The sequence below is a fragment of the Osmerus mordax genome, chromosome 4 (genome assembly GCF_038355195.1).
Source record: "Osmerus mordax isolate fOsmMor3 chromosome 4, fOsmMor3.pri, whole genome shotgun sequence".
In the NCBI taxonomy this organism is placed as follows: domain Eukaryota; kingdom Metazoa; phylum Chordata; class Actinopteri; order Osmeriformes; family Osmeridae; genus Osmerus; species Osmerus mordax.
In genome coordinates this window covers 335,736-358,441 of record NC_090053.1, presented here as the reverse complement: position 1 = coordinate 358,441, position 22,706 = coordinate 335,736, and the positions used below count along the sequence as shown (strand labels likewise).

The window sequence follows — 22,706 nt, the reverse complement described above, 5'->3', positions numbered from 1 at the left end:
ACGTTTAGGTCCAATCTCTTCAGCGGCCGGAAGTGCAGATTACTCACTATCTCTGGAGTCTTCACTCTGTTTATCTTCTCTTGTGTTTATTATAAAACATAATTATTCGGAAAAGTGTTTTTTTTTTCTCAAGGTCTTTAGTCGTAAATGTATCGAGACAAAAAAACGTATCAATGTACATTGGTGCGTCAGCGCTGCTCACCGTCCTTTAACTAGATTGGATATACATTTTACGTTAATGGGTCCTGCCCTCCCAAACATGTTAAGCACCCAAAGCGTTTGCATGGAATAAAAAACTAATGAAACGTCGTAGTTTTACTGTTGGAAGTATCTGAACATTTTCACACATTTTTCCTAAAATTGATAACGCAATTGGAGCAAGGTAAGCAGTATTCGACGACGACGATGTTAGCTTTCTGGTTCGCGCTAACTAAGCACTGCACTGTGTGAACTATTTCGTTGTCACTGTTCAGGAAATTACAGGAACTGTTGGTTATATTTAATAAATATCTAGCTACAGTACTCTATTTTGAGCTCATTAGTTCGTATTAGATTCAGTATCTCATTTAAATTGGGGTTTGTAAGGTTATATTGTCTTGCCTGACACTGCATTGTAACTTCTCTATTTTACTTCTAGCCTGGCCTTCATTCAGCCTGCTAGCTAGGCGCTCTGTGTTTCCTGAGCAGCCTGTTCTAAATGAACATGTCGTTGGCCCAGCGCGTGCTCCTCTCCTGGGTCTTCACCCTAATATTCCTCATCATGCTGGTCCTGAAGCTGGATTCCAAGATCCAGTGGAACTGGTTCCTCATCTTTCTCCCTGTCTGGACCTTCGACACCATCCTCATCCTCATGCTGGTGGTGAAGATGGCGGGCCGCTGTAAGCCCGGGTACGATCCGCGGGATGGCCAGCAGAACGTGAGGCGGAAGGTGTGGTACCTGGTGGCCATACTGCTGAAGTTGGGGTTCTGCCTGGCGCTGTGTGCCCGCCTGGAGCGACTGATGGACCTGTGGCTGAGCGTGGTGTGCGTCCCCCTTTGGACCCTGCTGGTCGGGGCGCTGGTGGAGCTGGGCTACAACGTGTTCCACTACCGCAGGGACTGAGAGGAGAGGTAGAGGGAAGATGTGGGGGGTTTGGTGGTGAAATCCCTTAAAATGAACAGTGAGAAGGAAATGGAACATTGACTGATTTATCCATAGAACATCAGGAGTGGCTCACTCTTAGATCCACATGACTTCAGGATTATAGGTCATAGACTGTCATTAACTTCTCTTTCCCAGTAGGGGGGACATGAGACAGAGATACATGTATGTGTCCTAACTGATTATGGACTCTTAATGCCACGTGAGATTATTGTGACTGTTTGAGACTTCAACTACAGAATCACATGTACGTTTGGTGTGTCACTGGCAGTGTGTGGGTGTGTGTTTGGTGTGTCACTGGCAGTGTGTGTGTGTGTGTTTGGTGTGTAACTGGCAGTGTGTGTGTGTGTGTGTGTTTGGTGTGTCACTGGCAGTGTGTGTGTGTGTGTTTGGTGTGTCACTGGCAGTGTGTGTGTGTGTTTGGTGTAATGATGATTCTTCTCTGCGGGGAAGACGCATGTCAGCACACAAATTTTACCTCCCAGAGGAATTACCTCTCTTTGATTCGCTGGTCAGAGGTCGACAGGGGGGAGCCTGTGATTGGAAGAAGCTCAGGGTTCTAAAATGCAGTTTATCACACAAACTCCCCCGGCTGAGATCACTGGTGTTGACCAAGAGTGTAATTGCCTCATATTAAATCTATAGGCTCATCAGAAAGAAGCAAATTATGTCAATAGGCTGAGAAACATTTTAGATACTGTTGGTCGCTGTGGTTTCAATGTTAACTGTTGAGGAGAATATATTCACTTCCTCATTGAACCCCTTTTTGTGAGATAATTTCCTGTCTGGCACGCGTGTCACTAAGCTGAGCTCATGTAGAGCTCATATAGTTGAAACATCCTCAGATCGGAGTCGTGACCTGGGGCTGGTCCATAAAACCAGTTTACGGAATAAGCCAGGTTTATGTCAGGGAAATTTACTTACATAAGCCTGGCTCATTCAGTAAATTCCCTGGTTAGAAATTGTGTAAATAAAGTCAAATCAAACCATTGGTAAGATCAGTTCATCCAGACATTGTGAATCCAATACTATTTGTAAATTCTAATAGAAAATGAATAAACAAGACTAATTTTCAACATATAGACTATAGAGTGTTTAGCTGGTATAGAGTACTGTTTAGCTGGTACTGGCTCTAACCTACACTGGCAGTTTGTTTTGCTGAAATCTGATCAATACATTCGGATAAGTAAACCTTTTACCCGTTTTTAATCAAATGTGTGTGTATTATACAAGGCTTCCACTAACACTTACTCTACAGTGTGCCTTGTTTACTAGTAGCCCCTTATTTGACATTCCTTGCTGTAGCATTGGGGCTTTGTGTTGTCTTCCCCCCAGGGGGAGGAAGACATAGTGGTTGTTGAGTTCAGCTACAGTACAGAGGTACAAGAGGACACAGCTGAAGGATTAAGAACCATTTATTGAGCGGTTCTGACCAGAGTATAAATCACACTACCAAGTCTTATCTTAGGAAATAAAATGTATTTACAACAGAGATCTCACATACATCTCAAATAAAAACAAACAGTAAATGATATAAATAAGTTCTATGGAAAATAAAACTCGTCTTACAAAAAATATATGCATTTCTGTATACATTTTCTCACATTGGTGCTAATACACATCAACTGTACAGTAGCAGTACATAGTCTCCTTTACAGCCCTGTGTGAGTCAAACAGAAAATCATCCACTAACAGCTCCTATTTTCTGCTGGCAGGTGGGACAGGCTGAACCTACATGGTGTCATGGAGTTCCACTGAGCTGGGAGGCAGATCTGCAGTAGGTGGAGTCAGAACCATGTTGCTCACACCTGACCCTCCTCAGATCTGCAGAACAGGAGGGGCGTGCCTGGCCGGGGGGTGTCCAGTAGAGGACGAGTCTTAACAAAGGGGGCGTGTCTATAGGAGGGTTAGTCTTCCGATTGGGCAGTACCTAGAGTAGGTGCTATGAGAGTAGCTACGTGGGGCACAGGCACCAACAGGTCACAACATTTCATATAGAGCCTACAGACATTCGCTAACAAACGTTAAAGTAAGCTACTTATCTTACATTCTGAGGCCCTGTTCAAACTGGAGACATTTCCTGTGCCGCTAGCGCTTAGTCACCGATCAGTGGTGGTGTCAGGGTTTACTAAGTCATGATAGGGCTGTCATCTGTTCATTAGGTCAGTGAGCGCTGGACAGGAGAATGTGTTTCCGATGCTTTTCTTCGAACAGAGCCAGAGTGTAAGTTGTACAGTAGAAAGAGGACTAGACATCTAGACATTCATATTAAAAAGTCTTTCTGCGTCTGGGGTGTGTGTGGTTTCAGAGGGTGTTTTAAAGAGTGCTGCAGTCGTGAGTCCTGAACCCCAGGTTTACTGTGTGTCATGTCCTTTACTTTTGGTCCTCTAGAGGGCGCTATCGTCCTGCTCTCAGAGCCAGGCTTGGAGCCGCTTCCTCTGGGCTCGCTGAGCTGCTGGTGAACCTTGGCCCGGTCCGAGAAAGAGGGCTGTGGTGCGTCCATAGGCTTGAACAGGTCAAAGGTGACGAGCGTCCGGGGGGGTTTGTGTTCAGGGGGAGCTAGCTTCTTCCTCTCCTCCTTCTGGCCAGTATCTCTCTCTCTCTTGCCTTCCTTCTTTGCGTGAACGGCCATGTGTTTGGCGGCAGGCTTGCCCTCCTCGTCCCTGGCCACCCTCGCTGCCGGCAGGCTGATGCCCTCTCTGTGGCTGCCTCTCTCCTTCTTCACATGAGGGGGTTTGTGCCTGTGACTGCCGGGCTCTCTGGCGTCCTCTCTCTCCGGCCGGGGCTGGGAGGGGGGGGCCCTGACCCCCCGCTCATCCCTCGGAGCCAGCTGGGAGGGGGGGGCCCTGACCCCCCGCTCATCTCTCGGAGTCAGCTGGGAGGGGGGGGCCCTGACCCCCCGCTCATCCCTTGGAGCCAGCTGGGAGGGCGGGCAGGGTTTTACACCCCCCTCCCTTGTCCTCTCCTCCTCCTCCTTTTTCCGACTCTGAGGTGTCTGCGTGGATTCGCCCTCCGTGGTCTTTCTCTCCTCCTTTCCTTTCTCCTTCGCTCTATCCTTGTCTCTCTCCTTCTCCCTGTCTTTCCCTCTCTCCTTCTTCTCTTTCTCCTTGTCCTTCCCACGCTCTTTTTCCCTCCGTTCTCTCTCTTTTTCCTTCCCCCTCTCCTTGTCATCTCTGCCCCTGCCTTTCTCCTTGTCTTTCTCTTTCTTGATCTGAGGTGAGGTGTGTGTGGTGGTCCTCTCCCTCTCTTTGGGAGCCTGAGGCAGGGTTTTCAGTTGCCTCTCATGTTCCCCCTCTCTATCTTTTCTGGGGGGCAATAGCGTCTTCGAGGGGACAATGCTGCCCTCCCTCTCTCCGTCTTTTGGAACTATCAGCTGGCTGTCTGTCCCTTCCTCTCTTCCTCCTCTGCTTCCCCTCCTCTCTTTCACACCCCCCTCCCCCTCCTCCTCCTCTTTCAATGTCTCCGTCTCCCCAGATGGGTCTGAGTGTGTCCCTCCATCTCTCTCCTCTTTGACGACAGCTAGCGTCTGCGTAGGCGTGGGGCCTACCCTCTCTTCGCCCATCTCATCCTCCCTCTCCTCCTCTTCCTCCTTGCAGACATGTGACGCTCCTCTGCGGGCCACACCCTGCCCTTCCTCATCCTCCTCTGCCTCCCCATAACCCATCAGTCTGTGTGCTGGACTGCTGTTCTCTTTCCCTCTCTCCTCCTCCTCCTCCTCCTCCTCATCCTCTTCTTCCTCTTTGACTCCAGCTAGGACCTGAGTTGGCGTGGCGTGGCCATCCTCTGCCTCCTCGTGCTGGTCCTGGTGGTACTGGCGCAGGCGGATGTGCCAAGCCAGGCTGCACACAGCCGACACCGTCTTGAACTGGTGCACCACGCCGCGTGGGATGAAGTAGATGTCATCGTGGTACAGCTGGATGCGGGCGTAGCGGATGCCCTCCCTCCGCAGCTGGTTCAGCTTGGCGTCGTCGATCCACTGGACACACTGCGGTGGGGAAGGAAGATGAAATACCGGATCAGCTGCAATACACACACACCTGGGAGAGTGTCTGTATGTGTGTGTGAGTGGATGAATGGGTGAGTGTTTGTGTCACCTGTGAAAGGGGCGGTTCGTGCAGGTCCAGTTGCAGTCTCTGGACCACGTCAGTGAAATCTCCAGCATGGAAACACACCACGTCTTTGGTAATGCGTGCTGGAGCCTCCCTGCAGACGCACACACAGTCAGAGAGAGACCAGCCAAGAGAGGCAGTCAGAGAGATACATTCAGATTCATTCAGACACTTTTATCCAAAGTAACGTACAAATAGTGCATATACAAAGTACAGTAGAAGATCAAGGATCAGAAGTGCAGAGTTCACAGTACACTAAATAGATCTACAGTACAGAGTTCTACAGTACAGTACAGTCCACCCGCATCAGCAAGTAACAACTTTTTTGGTGGTGTAGCTGGTTAAAGCGATGTTCGACGACGTGTTGTTAACCCGAGTCTGGATACCCGAGTTCGTTCCCCAGTGCAGGGCACCTCGGACGATATTCTTTAACTTTTACTGTGAGAAAATTACAATTCTAACAGCCTACAGATGATGATCACAAAATTTTCATGTGTGAGCGCTGATATCAGATCAAAATGAACACATGTAGCCTTAATTAAAATATTAAATAACGTAGTCTACCGTCGGAGACAACCACCACGCCTCATTCGGCCAGTTTAAACGGCTGCTAGATGACGCTGTTCATTTTCAATGCGCCGATAGTTCGGCTCTTTGGGGCGGCACAATCAGGAAGAAACCACCAGCTTAACAAGACATCGTTTGCCCATCCCTACAGAGTTCTACAGTACACTGCATAGTTCTACAGTACACTACAGAGTTCTACAGTACACTACAGAGTTCTACAGTACACTGCATAGTTCTACAGTACACTACAGAGTTCTACAGTACACTACACTACAGAGTTCTACAGTACACTGCATAGTTCTACAGTACACTGCAGAGTTCTACAGTACACTACACTGCATAGTTCTACAGTACACTACAGAGTTCTACAGTACACTGCATAGTTCTACAGTACACTGCAGAGTTCTACAGTACACTACAGAGTTCTACAGTACACTGCAGAGTTCTACAGTACACTGCAGAGTTCTACAGTACACTACACTAGAGTTCTACAGTATTTCGGTCAGTCAAGAAACTGCATATTTGATAGCCACTTCAAAGTCACCCCATCTCAGCTACCAGACAGGGTGAACAAACAAGCTCAAACCCACAACAGCTGTGAGCGTGGGGACATTTTTGTTGATCAACCAACAGAGCGAGCATTAGAGCTGCTGGTCGCAGCTAAAAGGTATACTACAGTAACACTACAGTGCAACAATAACATCTCGATAACAGTAGCTAGCTAAACACTGTATGATGAACACAAATTATAATACTACAGTGAAGTAATATCTCCAATCCTCAACTACAGTTTTACAGTTTAGTCTCAATTCCAGACATGTCTAGTACAAAGCAGCCAAAATCACATGTCCATATTGCCAGACCGTGACAGCAGGATCTGGAACATGTGCAGAGATGGCACAGATGTGCAGGTAGAGGGTTAGGGTTAGAAGAGGTAACAAACTGCTTCTGGGTTTGGTGCAGCTCGAAACAGATCTGCTGTTATGTACAGCAGAGTACATAGTGTATCAGTGAGTTTGTTTACACTCACATGGAGTCTTGGTGTGTGTGTGTGTGTACCCACCCCTCTCCGCAGCGCACGGCCTTCAGCACGCCCACAGCGGCAGTGGTCTGCCTTTCGAAGCCCTGACCGATGTGGTCGGCATGCGCCCGTGTGCGGTCCTCAAACAGCATCTCCCTCGGCTCGCTGGCCCGGGGAAGGTACTGCAGGTTCTTGATCTCGTTGGTGGACCTGAAACACCAGGGAAGCCCAGGACAGGCCAGTGAACCTTCTACTATACAACCTATACAAAGCCAAGTATATAAAGAGCAAATGCAAACTACATGTCAACTATACAATCATTTCCTTTCTCAGTTCTAATACTGGCAGCATCTCCATGGCAACTCCACACAGCAGACCCACCGTTTCCTCTTGAAGGGAGACTTGGGCATGTCGGCCACAGGGATCATCTGCTCGCCGGGCCGCACCCACATGATGGGACCGTCATCGCTCTCTGTGGGGCTCTGTAGGCGCAGGCTGGAGAAGGAGCCCCAAGGCAGGGTGCGCTGCAGGAGCGGAGACAGGGGTCAGACATGCAGCAGACAGGGTCAGACATGCAGCAGACAGGGTCAGACATGCAGCAGACAGGGTCAGACATGCAGCAGACAGGGTCAGACATGCAGCAGACAGGGTCAGACATGCAGCAGACAGGGTCAGACATGCAGCAGACAGGGTCAGACATGCAGCAGACAGGGTCAGACATGCAGCAGAGAGGGTCAGACATGCAGCAGACAGGGTCAGACATGGACACCACACACACACAGATGAGGGGGTAGGTGAGGGGGGATGGGTATTTAGAAGGTAAGGGAGGAAGGAGGGGAATAAGAAGGTGATATAGGTTTAGGGTTACTCACCTCCAGGAAGGGGGAGTCCTCCAGCATTCTGATGAACTCTGGGAAGTAGTCGCCGACCTCCTCGTCCACGGCCCCCACCAGGCTGACCTGCCGCATGGCCCCTGCGCGGTACGTCCCCTGGGAGTAGGTCCTCTTCACCTGCAGGGGGAGAGGGAACAGGTCAGACAGTAAGGCAGACTGGTAGGTCTGAGACAGGGAGGTTAAAGGTAGGTAGAGGAGATGCAGTACAGCAGATACAGGGCAGAGACCATGTTCCATCCTTCCTGCAAATAGATGTTGAACTGTGGGTATAGCAGCAACATAGAACTTCATACAACCTACACGTTTTCACACGGCAATATGTACAACCTCATCTGGATCATCTGGAATCTAACTATGATCTAGACTGGAACTGGAAAATCTTTTCCTCACATCCTTTGGGATAGATGCCTTCCCTCAGCAAATAAACTCATGTTTATCATCATCATCATTTCATTCCAGCTGATAAGAGAAGCCTCCTAGTGTGCTAACCCTGGAGTGTTGGAGCTAGACCGCTAGTGTGCTAACCCTGGAGTGTTGGAGCTAGACCGCTAGTGTGCTAACCCTGGAGTGTTGAAGCTAGACCGCTAGTGTGCTAACCCTGGAGTGTTGGAGCTAGACCGCTAGTGTGCTAACCCTGGAGTGTTGGAGCTAGACCGCTAGTGTGCTAACCCTGGAATGTTGGAGCTAGACCGCTAGTGTGCTAACCCTGGAGTGTTGGAGCTAGACCGCTAGTGTGCTAACCCTGGAGTGTTGGAGCTAGACCGCTATTGTGCTAACCCTGGAGTGTTGGAGCTAGACCGCTAGTGTGCTAACCCTGGAATGTTGGAGCTAGACCGCTAGTGTGCTAACCCTGGAGTGTTGGAGCTAGACCGCTAGACGACAGGAGGACTGAACCTCCTCGCCTTTTCTCCCCAAAGAGATCAAACCACAAGTGGGAGTCTACTGCTCGTGATGTGTTTAGCTGTTGTGAAGCTCCATAACACAAGTTAATTTCACACTGAGCACTTTTCTCCTGCCCTCCGGTCAGGTCCTTATGGCGGTGGGCTGAACATCACAACCAGGATAATGACGATCAACTCTCTGTATCAGGGATCTTTACTGTGTGCCTCACAGAACACCCGACACACATCCTAGCATCCTAGAGCCTTGATCCATCACCAACAGTTCATATACAACATTAACTACTGAAATCCCATCTTGGATCTAGTAGTCTGGTTGCCTAGTAGCAATGGCACCAGCCTGGTCCTCTAAAGACATACAGGTGTACGAGAAGCACCAGGCAGGACAGGGAGCGCCCAGCCCCACACGGTCCCCAGGGAGCGCCCAGCCCCACACGGTCCCCAGGGAGCGCCCAGCCCCACACGGTCCCCAGGGAGCGCCCAGCGACACACGGTCCCCAGGGAGCGCCCAGCCCCACACGGTCCCCAGGGAGCGCCCAGCGACACACGGTCCCCAGGGAGCGCCCAGCCCCACACGGTCCCCAGGGAGCGCCCAGCCCCACACGGTCCCCAGGGAGCGCCCAGCCCCACACGGTCCCCAGGGAGCGCCCAGCCCCACACGGTCCCCAGGGAGTACCCAGCCCCACACGGTCCCTAGGGAGCGCTCAGCCCAAAACAGTCCCTCGCTGTCTCACCTGAGAGTGGAAGTTGACCATGGTGGTGGTCTCGATGTCCTTCTTCCCCAACACCTCCATCTTGACAGGGGCGTTGGGGAACTTGTAGGAGAAGTAGTCCAGGAAGTCTGGCAGGTATGAGGCGGCACCGTGAATGATGCCCATCACGTAGCGTGCTGCCTGGTTTTGGTCCTCGCTGAAGGACAGCGTGACGAACTCCTGGGCGAAGCGCTGCATCTCTGCGGCTGAGAGACAGGAGAGCTGCTCGCTGGAGGCGTGGGCCACGGACGCCCCCCCATTAGCCTGCTGCTCCACCTGGATCAGGTGGCCGAACTCCAGACCTGACACGTCCGGGGGCGGAGGACATAGCAGCGGGGAGCCGTAGCCCAGCCTCTCCCTCAGCGTGGCGGAGGCGCAGGAGGCTGGAGGCTCCTTACGGTCCTGATATGGAGGTGAGATGTTCTGGAGCAAGCTGCTACTGTTCCCGTTGAGTTTCCCGAGCAGGTCGGGCAGGTCCAGAGCTGGGCCGGAGCACAGGGTCTGGGAGGAGCGGTGCCACATCTTGGGCCGCCAGCGTCTCTCTCCCTCTTTGTGCTTCTTCTTTTTTTTCTTCTTTAATTTTTTTATAAGGAGCTCATCCTCTGAGTCTACATTTGGTTTCTCTTTGGGATCTGTTAGAAAGAACAGGGACAATTAAATTATATGGATTAAGAAGTTGACATTATGACCAAAACATTAGGAGTCCTCTGAAGTTTTGGTGGATTGTAAAATAAGGCTACTGCTCTCCAGCAAAGAAGGAGCTAGCCCAGACAATAAACGATAATGAAAGGCACAGGGTTTATTAAGGGATGTAACGCATCCTTCGTACCCGGCAGCGGGGGACTCCTGTCTCCGTTCTCTCTGCCGATGTCATTCACATCAATGTCTTTGTTGCTCTTCCTCTCTTTATCCCCTTCTCGTTTTTTGTCCCTCTCCTTGTCTTTGTTAGGGTGATCTGTAAAAAATATGATTCAATACCCAGAATGAATTGTAAGTACAGCAAATGATGGAGAAACAGTTACTCTACAAAAGTAAACAACTTGTACACGTGTAGGCCCATCTGTGGACTAGTTGCTACATTTTAAATTAGATAGCATACAAGTGGATTTGTGCCTGTTCAATAAATACAACAAATGCTAAGTAGGCCTACGTTAATTTCCGTTACCATGAAATTATGACCTTGTTTAAACGTTGCGGTCGAGCAATGCCATACCTCTCTGTAACATTTTCACGTCACCATTCTCCGTCTTTGTATGGCAGCTAAAAGCGCTCACTTTCTCCAAGGGTGAGCCCTGGGTTTCAACGTTTTTATCTTTATCCTTATGTCGTCTTTCCTTCGACTTCTTGACTTTTGAAGGAGAGGCGAGGAAGTTGCTAATCTTGAAGATCTTTCGAGCGGGAGCTGGCGCGGTGGAGTTGCTCGGCTTGGCCGGGCCGAAACTCCATTTCGCTGGGCTTCCATAACTCTGCTTCCCGTTGTGTTTTTCCCCTGCGCAGACCTCGCCGTTCAGTTTCTTGTGTTTGAGACTCTTCTCTTCGATTCGTACTTTCTTGGGTGGTGGAGGATAAATATCGCTGGAAGACTGTGGTCGGCTTTCTGGTGGCCGCTTGGGTAGCAAGGCTTTAGGAGAATTTGTTTTGCTATTTGCTGCAAAATGCATGGAGTCCACGGACTCGGCCATCTTGGAAGTTTCTATTTTTTACGGTCATACGTAATTGCTGCGTGAGAGGAACAGGAGGAGGCGTGGCTTTCTGTTCTACGTCGAACATAACGGGAGAGGGAGGGGTCAAGCAAGTCAACACGATTGTTTACATGTTGCAGGTATATTGTTCGCGCGAGGAATTCTCACACTATGTAGCACGATGCAATGGGGCGATTAATTTCATTTACAAGATTAATTATATCTCAGAGAGTGGTCTAGGCCTACTCTTCATACAACCGAATGAATCCAAAGGCGATGTATTAGGTTACATAGGTTAACACCACTTTCCCAATTTTTTTTAAAATTGTTTACTTAAAAGTAGGCTATGTTACAAGTTGTAATATGTATTGCTGATGTATTATCAGAAAAAATGTAACTGAACAAACTTCTTCGTGTAACGTCAAAAATAAAAGGATATGTAAAGGACTGCATAATGCAACCACCGGGTGGCGAGAGAGGTCAGATTATTGAAACGGTCACAGAATGTATTAACACAGCTAACTGTGCGCTATCCTTCCAAAATGACATACTTTATTTCCAAAACTTTCAACTTTCAATGTACTAAAGTTAATGGCCTACTCACCTTTTCCTAGTTTTCCCCCATAATACTAGATTATCTAGATTTAATTTAAACTGCCAGTTTACGTGTGTTTATGGTAGCCAATAGCCATATTGTGTTATCAACAGAAAACATTCCCCAAACATGTTCTTTTTACGCACTGGGCATATGAATAGGCAAAGTTGAGGCCTTCGATATGACAAAAACAGACATAAATATTGTAACAATTTGCAAAGTGTTTATTTATCAAACTGTTCTTGTACTCCAGACACATTTTTATCCTGCCCCCTCACCTTTAATGCTGTTACGAAACAGAAGTATTAATCGGTCATGGAGAAAGGACAGGGTACACAGTGTTTACAGATTAGACGCCAGCTTTCTCTAAGTGCAGATCTATTTAGTTCTTGTACTAAATTGTTCCAGAGTGTTTATCCAAGACTGAAGTGTCACTGAGACAGTCAGTTACCATGGAGAAGGTAATTTTTTTTACAGTCAAGAGACAAGCGCTTCTGCAGATTTCTACAACTTCAACCCAATATTCAATATGTAGTGGCCTGTTTCATGAAGAATGAAGTGACATCAGTCCATTTATCCACAAGGTTTCACCTGAAACAAAGAGGACCATGGCAGCGTAAGGACAGGCAGGGGTTTTCTGGTACCTGGAGACAGCTGGTTCCTGTTGTCCTCTGCAGCCTGGAGACTGCTTTCTTGTAGTGTTCTGTAGTCTGATGACAGAGCAGGTGTATACTGCCTGCATGGTGCTCTTAAAACCTTGTGGTTGAAAGCATTTAGTGAAGGTCAAGAAACAACAAGTTCAACAAGGGTTGGAGGACTATTTCCTTGAATTCAGATTTGTTTGCATAAATAAAACGCATGGCCTTTTTTCTAGCATACCAAACGTTGTGATACAACTCCAGACATTGTTATGTTTTGATTGTGTGAATATATCTCCGAATATATCAGTAGCTCAGTCTTTCATCAGACCCTACGAGATTCCCCTGAGCACTCTGTGTCATAACCACCGACCCACTCCCACTCCCACCTAACTCACCTCTGTCAAACCCTTCATCGACTCAAGGAATTTTAGATACAAATTTCAAACAATGTTTTAATGAGGTCCAGGCTTTTGGAAGAGAAACAAAATGACCTGATGTTATCTGTTGTTGACGGTGTGCAGGAAATCCAGGCCAGATGTGTGAGACACTGGGTCCTCAGTCTCCCACCAAAACACCATCAGGCCACTGACCAATGATTATGTGGAAAACACTCTCACACATGGACAGGGAATCTACCAGTCACTGGACATTAAAGGTTTACTGAGAGCAGTGTGAATCAGTCCAAGTCTCTCTCTCTCTCTCTCTCTCTCTCTCTCTCTCTCTCTCTCTCTCTCTCTCTCTCTCTTACGCTCTCTCTCTTACTCTCTCGCTTACGCTTTTACTCTTTCTCTCTCTTTCTCTCTCTTACTCTCTCTTACTCTCTTTTACTCTCTCTCTCTCTTACTCTCTCTCTCTTACTCTCGCTTACTCTCTCTCTCTTACTCTCTTACTCTCTCTCTCTTACTCTCTCTCGTTTTGTGTACGTATGAGAGACAGATTGATCAGTGGATTGCTTTGAGGGTTCTATAATGAATGCGCTATTCATCAGCCTCATATTGTTGCAGACTGAGAGACTTGCATAGTTCCACTTGGCTCTGGAGACTCACCAAACCCACAGTAAGCCAGTGTTATAGCACTAGTATGTTTATACCATCAGACCCACAGCCTGAGTATGGTATTACTAGTTAGCATGGCGTCATAGGCAGACTAGACTCTCTCAAGTCAGGATGGAAACAGGACCCTTCTGCTCACAGCAGACATGAGTCATGACAGGCTCTCCTCTCAGCCAGAGTGGATTGAGATGAAGAGTCCCACCAGGCAGAGCAGATACATGGCTGGACCTAACTCTCACATGTTTGTCATAGCCAGTATATGGAAAAAACACTGTTTATACAGTCCAAGACAGAGAGTTGGCCAAGCCAGCTCACTTAGTGAATGCAAAACACTTCCCTGGGAGAGGGCACGAGCCCAGCCCCCCTACCATACAAGGCTGGGGCCAGGACAGAGGCTGGGGCCAGGACAGAGGCTGGGGCCAGGACAGAGGCTGGGGCCAGGACAGCAGGACAGAGGCTGGGGCCAGGACAGAGGCTGGGGCCAGGACAGAGGCTGGGGCCAGGACAGAGGCTGGGGCCAGGACAGCAGGACAGAGGCTGGGGCCAGAGGCTGGGGCCAGGACAGAGGCTGGGGCCAGGACAGAGGCTGGGGCCAGGACAGAGGCTGGGGCCAGGACAGAGGCTGGGGCCAGGACAGAGGACAGAGGGGATTCATGGGTCCTGGCTGGATGGTCTTTGTGGAAAATGACCAAAGACCAGCACACTCTTTCCAAAAACTCTGGTTAACTATGATGGAGATATGTCTCTTGGCTGGTCAATAGACTCGTCAGTAAGGCTCTTCCTCTAGAAGGAGGGCTGTTAAAAGTGTGAACACCACCAACCACCTCCACCTCCACCCCCCACCTCCACCCCCACCAATCACCCGCACCCCCACGGGAGGAGGTGGATTAGGGGGTGGAGTACCTAGAGGTGGTTGTTATTGTCCTGACAGATCTGGAAAGGAAACTCCTGCCAACAGTTCAACATTTGCCCTTGCCAAATATAGCACATATACTGGTAAAAATAACAGATTTACTGTTGCTTCTCCACTGAATAAAAGCCAAACATACTGAATTATTTTTATTAATTCCTCATAAGGCAAAAGTTTATTTCAACGTTGACTCTATCACGACAGTGAAGCTGTACGGTGTGTTTTAGAGACCGACTCTCTCATTTTCCCTTTTCTCTCAGAGAGCTGAGCTCTCCACACACAGCTGCGGGGGCTGCAGTCTCTACCCCACACCAGGGAGACACGCACCATGGGAGGGTTGGTAACAGCGATGATATTGCACTACTAACTTTGTACAATTTCTATCCGATTATTGCTTATAAAAACACTCCTTGTGTCTTTGTGCTTTTGTATCCATGCAGACTATTAGCCACCTCTGGCTCTGAGGGGCATCACTTCAGGTCAGTCAAGGCACTCACGTGTTGATTAAATTTTTACAATGGAAATAGGTTTGACTTTGCTGGATCAGTTTTGTCTAAGGGGAAAACTCCCTGCCTGGGATCAGCTTGCATAGCACCAGTCCATTCAATAACAAGGCAGTGAGCAATTTTTGGTGGACAGGAAATAAAATCAAACTTTGTGTAAAGGCCCTTTAACAAGTAATCTCAAAAGGGTTCACAGAGACCCATAGATCAGCACTTATAACCAATCTAAACCCTCGGAGAAGACAAGTAAAAAATTACCTAAAACTCTGAGAGAAATATGGAAGAAACCTCAGGATGGAGCAATCCAGTGAGGGCTGGGATCCCCTCCTCCAGAGACAGGCCAATGAGAGATCCCCTCCTCCAGAGACAGGCCAATGAGAGATCCCCTCCTCCAGAGACAGGCCAATGAGAGATCCCCTCCTCCAGAGACAGGCCAATGAGAGATCCCCTCCTCCAGAGACAGGCCAATGAGAGATCCCCTCCTCCAGAGACAGGCCAGTGAGGGCTGGGATCCCCTCCTCCAGAGACTGTTGGTAAAGAAAAGGATATGCAGACTCTAGTTGGAGACCAATTGATTAAAATACATTTACAAATGATAATCAGTGAAGTCACACAGTTGACATGACAGAGCATGAACACTGTCCTGTAGGAAGAACACAGAATGACAGAATTGACAGTATGGAGGAGTTGTAGCAGTATATAGGAACGCATGGTGTGTGAGCATCAAAGTTTGTGAATGTGTGCAGTCTAGCATTGCAGTATTCATGTTGCCTTGAGGGAAGACCTGTGACCACCTGACACACCTGCAGTGATTGTGCAGTGAGTGTGTGATTCTGATGTCACCCTGAGTGCCTGAACTAGCTTGACTCACATACAGCTTCATGTAACTTTAGTCACGTCTTGAATGTACTTGAATTTCGACAAAAACTCTCTGAGTAAGACGAGACATTTCCCTGATCTTATATTATTATCTTAGCACCCAAAGGCCTTCTGGAACAAATCACTGATGAAACATTCCTGACTCGTATCTTTCTGAAGCGTAAAAGAACCACAACTCTAACCCTTGTAATAAATATGTCCCTTCAGCATTCAACACACTCTGTCTGCAGCCCAGAGGCCTGATGGTGAGGCGACTGCAATGCAGAAATGGACCTATAGCATCTGTCACTGGCGTGTTTGTCAGCGCTATTGACAGGAAGCGTAGGACATGCCCGCCAAGACAACTGTCACACACATGCATTTTCAGGCCGTGAAATACAAGGAGAAAAAACTGTGTGTGCTTATTGTTACAGCATGGAGTGAGAATGCGGTACGAATGGTCCTTATTAGATGTTTGGATTAGGTTAAGGATGGTGCACAATAGTAAAATTACAATGTGCTCTATAAATGCCTTTGTTCATTTAAAACTCCCTTGCCTCATGGTTTAATGACTGATGGTTCTGTGCCTGTTAACTCTTGAAATACTGAAGCACCCAAATACGATCTAACCCTAACCCAAATACAATCTAACCCTAACCCAAATACGATCTAACCCTAAATACTGAAGCACCCAAATACGATAATCCTCTCTCCACTTACTCTTTATGTTCGTTTGTTTTTTTGACAGACACGGATAACTGATTGTTCTCGAAATGACAAACACTTTTCATCTTCATTCTGTACTCTTTCTTTCTCTCTCCTGCACTCCCTCTTCACATGTGCAGACAACACTCTCAAGTAAGTCCGCTTCCTCCTCCCTCCTTCCTTCCCTCCCCCCACCCCGTTTCCCTCCCACTCTTTCTGTCGCAGCTTCCCATACACACGAGGTGGGTCTTTGGCATCGTCCTGCAGCCCCTCTCACCCTATCGCTCCCTCTCTGTATTCTCAGAACTCAGGACACGATGAAGCTAGCAGCACTGTGCGTGTACGGGACCCTGCTCGTCCTCTTCAGCCCAGCAGGAAGCTCAGCAGAAGCCCTCCATGGAGACGTCTACTGGGGCCAGGGGCCAGGAGGCTGCAGGGTGAGTCTGAGCCCGCTTGGACCATGTGGTGGAGAGGGGATGGAAGGGAACATGTGCACCTACAGGGTCAACCTGCCAGCCCTCACCATCCAGCTACCCAGACAGCTCCAGGACCTGGAGGAGACCCTGAAGGAGGTGGAAAGCCTTCAGAAGACCCTGGAAGAGCTGAGGACAAGGTGTGAGTGCAGGGGGAGCCAAGAGGACAGGGAGAAGGAGGGCTGCGGGGGGAAAGAGAGGGAGAAAGAGGGAAAGAGGGAGATACTCAAGGACAAAGACAAGGAGTGGGGTAAAGAAAAAGAGACAGACAAGGCGAAAGAAGGGACAAAGGGGGTGGAAGGGGATGAAAACATTGACAAGGATCAGGAGAGAAAGATTTTGGAAGAAAGTGAGGGAGGAAGTGAATGGGAGAAAACAAAAAAAGGAGAGAAAGGAGGTAAACAGACCAAAAAGGAGATGTTATGGGTGCCAAAAAGAACAACTGGTGGGGAGAAGGAAAGTCAGGGGGGTAAGGTGAGAGAGAAGGATGTGGAAAAGGGGAAAGCAAATGGGGAGGACAGAAAGAAGGATAAAGAGAAAAAGAGAGAGGAACACAGAGAGAGAAATAAGAAGGGAGATATCCAGCAGGGTAAAGTGAAGGAGAAGGAGGTAAACAAGGTGAGGGATGAAAAGAGAGAAAAGGAAACGCAGGTTCATCCTCCGCTGCAGGGGAAAAAGGAGAAGGAGAAAAAGACTCAGGGAGGAAAAGAAACATGGAAACCAACTCCAACCCCAACTCAGGGACTTGTGGAAAAGTGGACAAAAAAGCCCCAGACAGAAGACAGGGAAAAAGAGACAGATGAAAGGAGAGAGAAAGAACTAGAAAAACAGACTTTGAGCCATGGAAAAGCAGACAAAGATAAATCTTTAATGAGAGGAGAGGAGGAGGAGAAGAGGACAGCAGAGAAGGAGTCGGGAAAGGAGATCAAGGAGGACACAGAGAAAATTATTCAGAGTGTGCAGAGAGACAGTGGAGGAGAGCTGTCATTAGACAAGGGGCCAGATACACCCAGCTCAGTATCAACCCTCCGCCCAGGTCCTGGACCTGAGCCCTCTGAACCCTATGATGCATCCACCTTCATATCACCACCAGGCACTGGCTCCAGTCTTACATCTCTCACAGAGCAGAGGGATGATCTCAGACCTTCCCCAGGGAGCAACATCAGCCCTGGGTCAGTTCCTGCTGCCCCCTACCCTCCCTTTGACTCCAGCAGGACAACCAGCCCAACCCACAAGACTACAGTACAAGATCGAGACCAAAGCTCAGGGCAGAGGATCAGTGCTTATTTCCCCAGCCCAACGACCACCAGCCTCAGACCCAGACCTGCCCAGAGGCCCCACATCACAACCACCAGGTCGGGACTACACATCATCAATGCAGCTCTCAGGCCCAGGAAGACCAACTCTAGCAAGATCACAACTTCCAGCCCCAGCCTCACAACCACCATCAGGTCCACAACACACCGGAGGACTGCAAGACCCAACCCCAGGTTGAAACCTAGCCAAACTGCCACAACTCACAGTCCCGACCCAGAGACTAGCCATGGGACTGGCTACTGGATCACTTCTAGCACATCAGGCCTGGCAGCAACCACCTCTAGGCCTGGGAAGATGATCACCACCACATCTATTCTAGAAACCCGAACGGACCCAAAGCTCAGCTCGCCCAACCATAACTACAGGACTCCCATTCCAGGATCTAAATTGAGGCCCAGGGTTTCTGGCCCACCCAGGAAGCCATTTAAACCAGGCCTGAAAGGTAAGGCCATCTCAAAACCCAAGCACAAACCCAGTCCGACTAAGTCAACCTTTTCTAATCCAGTCTTTACTAGACCTGACCCAGAAGGTGTTGTTCCAGTTACTACTATCAGTTCCAGTCCTGAGAAAAACAGCCCAAGCACCAGGACTAACTACAGAATAACTAGCGCCGCAAGAGCTAGTTCAACAACAAGTTCAACAAGACCTAGTTCAACATTTAGTTCAACAGGAGCTAGTTCAACAACAACCAGTTTACCAGGAGCAACCACAACCACCCCAGCCTCAAGACAAAGGATCACCAGCCCAAGTTCAAGGACCTCCAGTCACAGCCCATGGACCACCTCAGCAGGAACCCAGCCTGTTGAGGTACAGAAATCTAGTCCAACAACTAGAAGTTCACCTCAACACAGATCAATGAGCAGCAGCTCCACCTCACAACCTAAGACAGGAACGTGGTCCAAACCAAACCTTGGGCCAAATCCAGGGGAAAATGCTCAATCCCATAACCCTAAACCTGGGACACTGCCACAACCCAGACTAGAGACAGAAAATACACATGGGATACAGTCTACCCCCAAGAATGAAACTGTAACTAGGTTACAACCTAAACCTGGATTACAACCTAAACCTGGTTCACAACCTAAACCTGGATTACAGCCTAAACCTGGTTCAGAACTAAAACCTGGATTACAACCTAAACCTGGATTACGGCCTAAACCTGGTTCACAGCCTAAATCTGATTCAGAACGAAGACCTGGATTACAACCTAAACCTGGTTCACAACCTAAACCTGGATTACGGCCTAAACCTGGTTCACAACCTAAACCTGGATTACATCCTAAACCTGGTTCACAGCCTAAATCTGATTCAGAACCAAAACCTGGATTACATCCTAAACATAGTTCACGTCATAAATCTGGTTCAGAAGTAAAGCCTAGATTACAACCTAAACCTGGTTCACAACCTAAGACTGATTCAGAACTAAAACCTGGATTACATCCTAAACCTGGTTCACAACCTAAACCTGGTCTACAGCCTAAACCTGGTTCAGAACTAAAACCTGGATTACAACCTAAACCTGGATTACAGCCTAAACCTGGATTACAGCCTAAATCTGATTCAGAAGTAAGACCTGGATTACAGCCTAAACCTGGTGGACAACCAAGACCTGATCTGGAATCTAAACCTGTTCCAAAACCTAAACCTAGTGCAGAACCTAAATCTGGTGTAGAACCTAGATTCCATCCAAGGACCATCATTCCATTCTTCAACATACAAAGCTCCTCCACAAACACTCCATCAACCTCTAGCACCACAATAAACTTAATCAAACCAAACCGGAAAGTAGCCCAGACCGGCCCCAGATCAACTCCCTCCATCAGACCCAGGACCTCCACTACCCCCAGCCTGAAGTTACTGAGCCTAACCGGCACAGTCCAGATTTTAACGACAAGCCCCACACTGGTAAAGACCAATACGGACTCAAGGACCATGATTAACACAAACCAAAAGACTACAACACCCATCTCAAGACTAACCATCTCAACCCAACAAACCACTCTGAGGTCTAGTCTCAACAAAAACACTCACACCAGGACTACCACTACCACTGCTTCAAGCCCAGTCAGGCCAGCAAACACACCCTCTGGTCCTCCTACTCCCAGTCATCATCCACCTAACTCCACCCCCATGCCTGGCTCCTCCAACCCCATACCTGACTCCTCCACCCACATGCCTGACTCCTCCACCCCCATACCTGACTCCTCCACCCCCATGCCTGGCTCCTCCACCCACATGCCTGACTCCTCCACCCACATGCCTGACTCCTCCACCCCTATGCCTGACTCCTCCACCCCTATGCCTGGCTCCTCCACCCCCATGCCTGACTCCTCCACCCACATGCCTGACTCCTCCACCCCTATGCCTGACTCCTCCACCCACATGCCTGGCTCCTCCACCCCCATACCTGACTCCTCCACCCCCATACCTGGCTCCTCCACCCCCAGTGCACGGGAGCTGCGTGTGAAGACCAGCAGGGTTTCTGCCAGCCTGAACACCAGCCATGTTCCTGGAGGTGGGCAGAGTCATCAGAGGCCTGTGCAGGCTGCTCCTCCAGGTAACACACTGACTGTATACTTCATTTTATATTTGTATCTGACTTTTTACATGCATGATGGTTAAATAACATTGTCTCTTCAGGAATCCAACTTTTAAACTAATTATATGACCACTGCCCATTTAGTGTATGCATCCTAGTGAAACTTTTAAGGATGGCTTGGAATCAGGTTAAACACTCATAATTCATGCAAAAAGGTCATATCGACACTGCAGCAATAAAGTGAGCAAGAGGAGGTGGAGGGAAAGAGTGACAAAGTGGAAATTATTTGTAACAGTCCTGACACAATCTATAGTGGTTTTCAAGCCAGTATTATGTAATTTATAAGCGTGTGAAAGGGACATGCTCATTGTGTAGGAGTAAAGAAAATAAAAGTGGGAGTTGTGATGACAAATATTGGTAAATAAGCATTAGACAGAGGTGACATCAAGTTCAGTGTTAAAGTTATAAGGCTTGTGAAACAGACCAGGGTACCTGAGGTGCTTCTAATGAGCCTAATCATCTGGACATCTGAGATCATCATCTTGGTAACAGATGCTGCGGTTCTCTTTAATGTGAGGAATGTGCGAGCGTGTGCATAGAGCACGTGTCTGATGAGCCGACAGCTGCAAGGCTTCCTACGAAGCCCGTCAGACTAAACAGCCTCTAACACTGTGACACAACTGTCGTTAAGTGACTTATGAAGTGTCATATTAATCTGTGTGATCTGGGGGGTTTCTCATAGGTGACAAATGAGATCCACAGTTACTGAACCTAAAGATGTGAATCTGTAGGCGTTGTTAAATGCCTATGAATCCCTATATAACATATCCTCTAATAGCATGTTTGTTGTGTTATACACAAAGTTCAGCAAACATATCTCTGTACATTTCCAGCACCCAGGGACTGCTCTGATCATATGATCAGTGGAGCGCAGAACAACGGCGTCTACCAAGTGACCCCTGACCCCCGAAACAAAAGCTTCTCGGTGTTCTGTGACATGACATCACACCGTGGCGGCTGGACGGTCCTGCAGCGGCGCCATAGCGGTAGAGTGAGCTTCAACCGCAGCTGGGAAGAGTACCGGAGAGGATTCGGGGGGCTGGCGGGAGAGGATTTCTGGCTGGGCAATGACCACATCCACCTGCTGACCCGGTCCAGGAACATGGTGCTCCGGGTGGATCTGGAGGACCTCATGGGGGCTCAGGGGTATGCGGAGTACAGCCTGTTCCGGGTGGCCAGCGAGAGGATGCGTTACCGCCTGTCTGTGGGAGGGTACTCAGGCACGGCAGGGGACGCGCTACGCTTCAGCAAGAACTACAACCACAACAACCAGGCCTTCACCACCCCAGATCGTGACCACGACCGCTACCCCTCTGGGAACTGCGGGGCGTACTATGGCTCCGGCTGGTGGTTTGATGCTTGCATGGGTTCCAACCTCAATGGGAAGTATTACGTGGGCCGGTATAAAGGAGTGAGGAACGGAATCTACTGGGGCACATGGCCAAACATATCAGCAGAGTTTTACCCCACAAACTACAGACTGGTTTTCAAGTCGGTTCGCATGATGATCAGGCCCAGAGGCTTTGCACCGTAAGCAGCGCAGCGAAGGGACGCCATCTGGGCATGCTTGAATGCAAGGAGGAAGGACTCTTTCTAGGCAAATGTGATTTTAACCAATAACCTTAAATCAAATATTACCGTAACTTTATCCCTAACCTATTGGTGAAGCACAAACAACCGGGCCCCCACGGTTAGTGTAATGCTGCCACCTAGTGTTAATAATTCATACTGCTATTTCAAGGGTTTAGCGTGAACTGCAAGGATGTAGATATTTACAGACGTTTTTAATCTTCTTATAGTCTATTTGTTTACTACTGGTAAGAAATGTGGAAACATGATTTATAGAGCTGTGACGGAAAGAGAAAGTACTCTCTTTCGAAGTGTTTTTGCTCATTGGGGTGTGTAAAGAAAAGGTCATTGCTATTGTACTGGAATGATTCTTTGATAGTCATTTGATATATTACCGTTGTATGTTTTATACTCTCTGTT

The 22,706-nt window shown here is 48.6% G+C and overlaps 2 protein-coding genes and 1 pseudogene across 3 annotated transcripts; 2 read left to right on the top strand and 1 right to left on the bottom strand.

Annotated features, from left to right (window-relative positions):
• Positions 1–253: 253 nt before the first annotated feature.
• Positions 254–2,427, top strand: tmem60 (transmembrane protein 60). 2 transcript variants are annotated; one of them, XM_067234887.1, is made up of 2 exons: positions 254–382; positions 688–2,427. In XM_067234887.1, the coding sequence occupies exon 2, from the start codon at positions 698–700 to the stop codon at positions 1,100–1,102; it is 405 nt and encodes a 134-aa protein (XP_067090988.1). In that variant the 5' UTR covers positions 254–382; positions 688–697; the 3' UTR covers positions 1,103–2,427. The 2 variants fall into 2 exon arrangements, with proteins under 2 accessions (XP_067090988.1, XP_067090987.1); XM_067234886.1 differs by having other exon boundaries at positions 270–382; positions 638–2,427.
• Positions 2,428–2,540: 113 nt separating this feature from the next.
• On the bottom strand, positions 2,541–11,102 carry LOC136942102 (lysine-specific demethylase RSBN1L-like). Its single transcript, XM_067234885.1, has 8 exons — positions 10,596–11,102; positions 10,212–10,337; positions 9,365–10,014; positions 7,711–7,848; positions 7,220–7,362; positions 6,881–7,048; positions 5,236–5,344; positions 2,541–5,126 (listed from the first exon to the last, which is right to left on the bottom strand). The coding sequence occupies exons 1-8, from the start codon at positions 11,062–11,064 to the stop codon at positions 3,405–3,407; spliced, it is 3,525 nt and encodes a 1,174-aa protein (XP_067090986.1). The 5' UTR covers positions 11,065–11,102; the 3' UTR covers positions 2,541–3,404.
• A 9,146-nt stretch (positions 11,103–20,248) lies between these two features.
• Positions 20,249–22,698, top strand: LOC136941591 (fibroleukin pseudogene; annotated as a pseudogene).
• Positions 22,699–22,706: the final 8 nt, after the last annotated feature.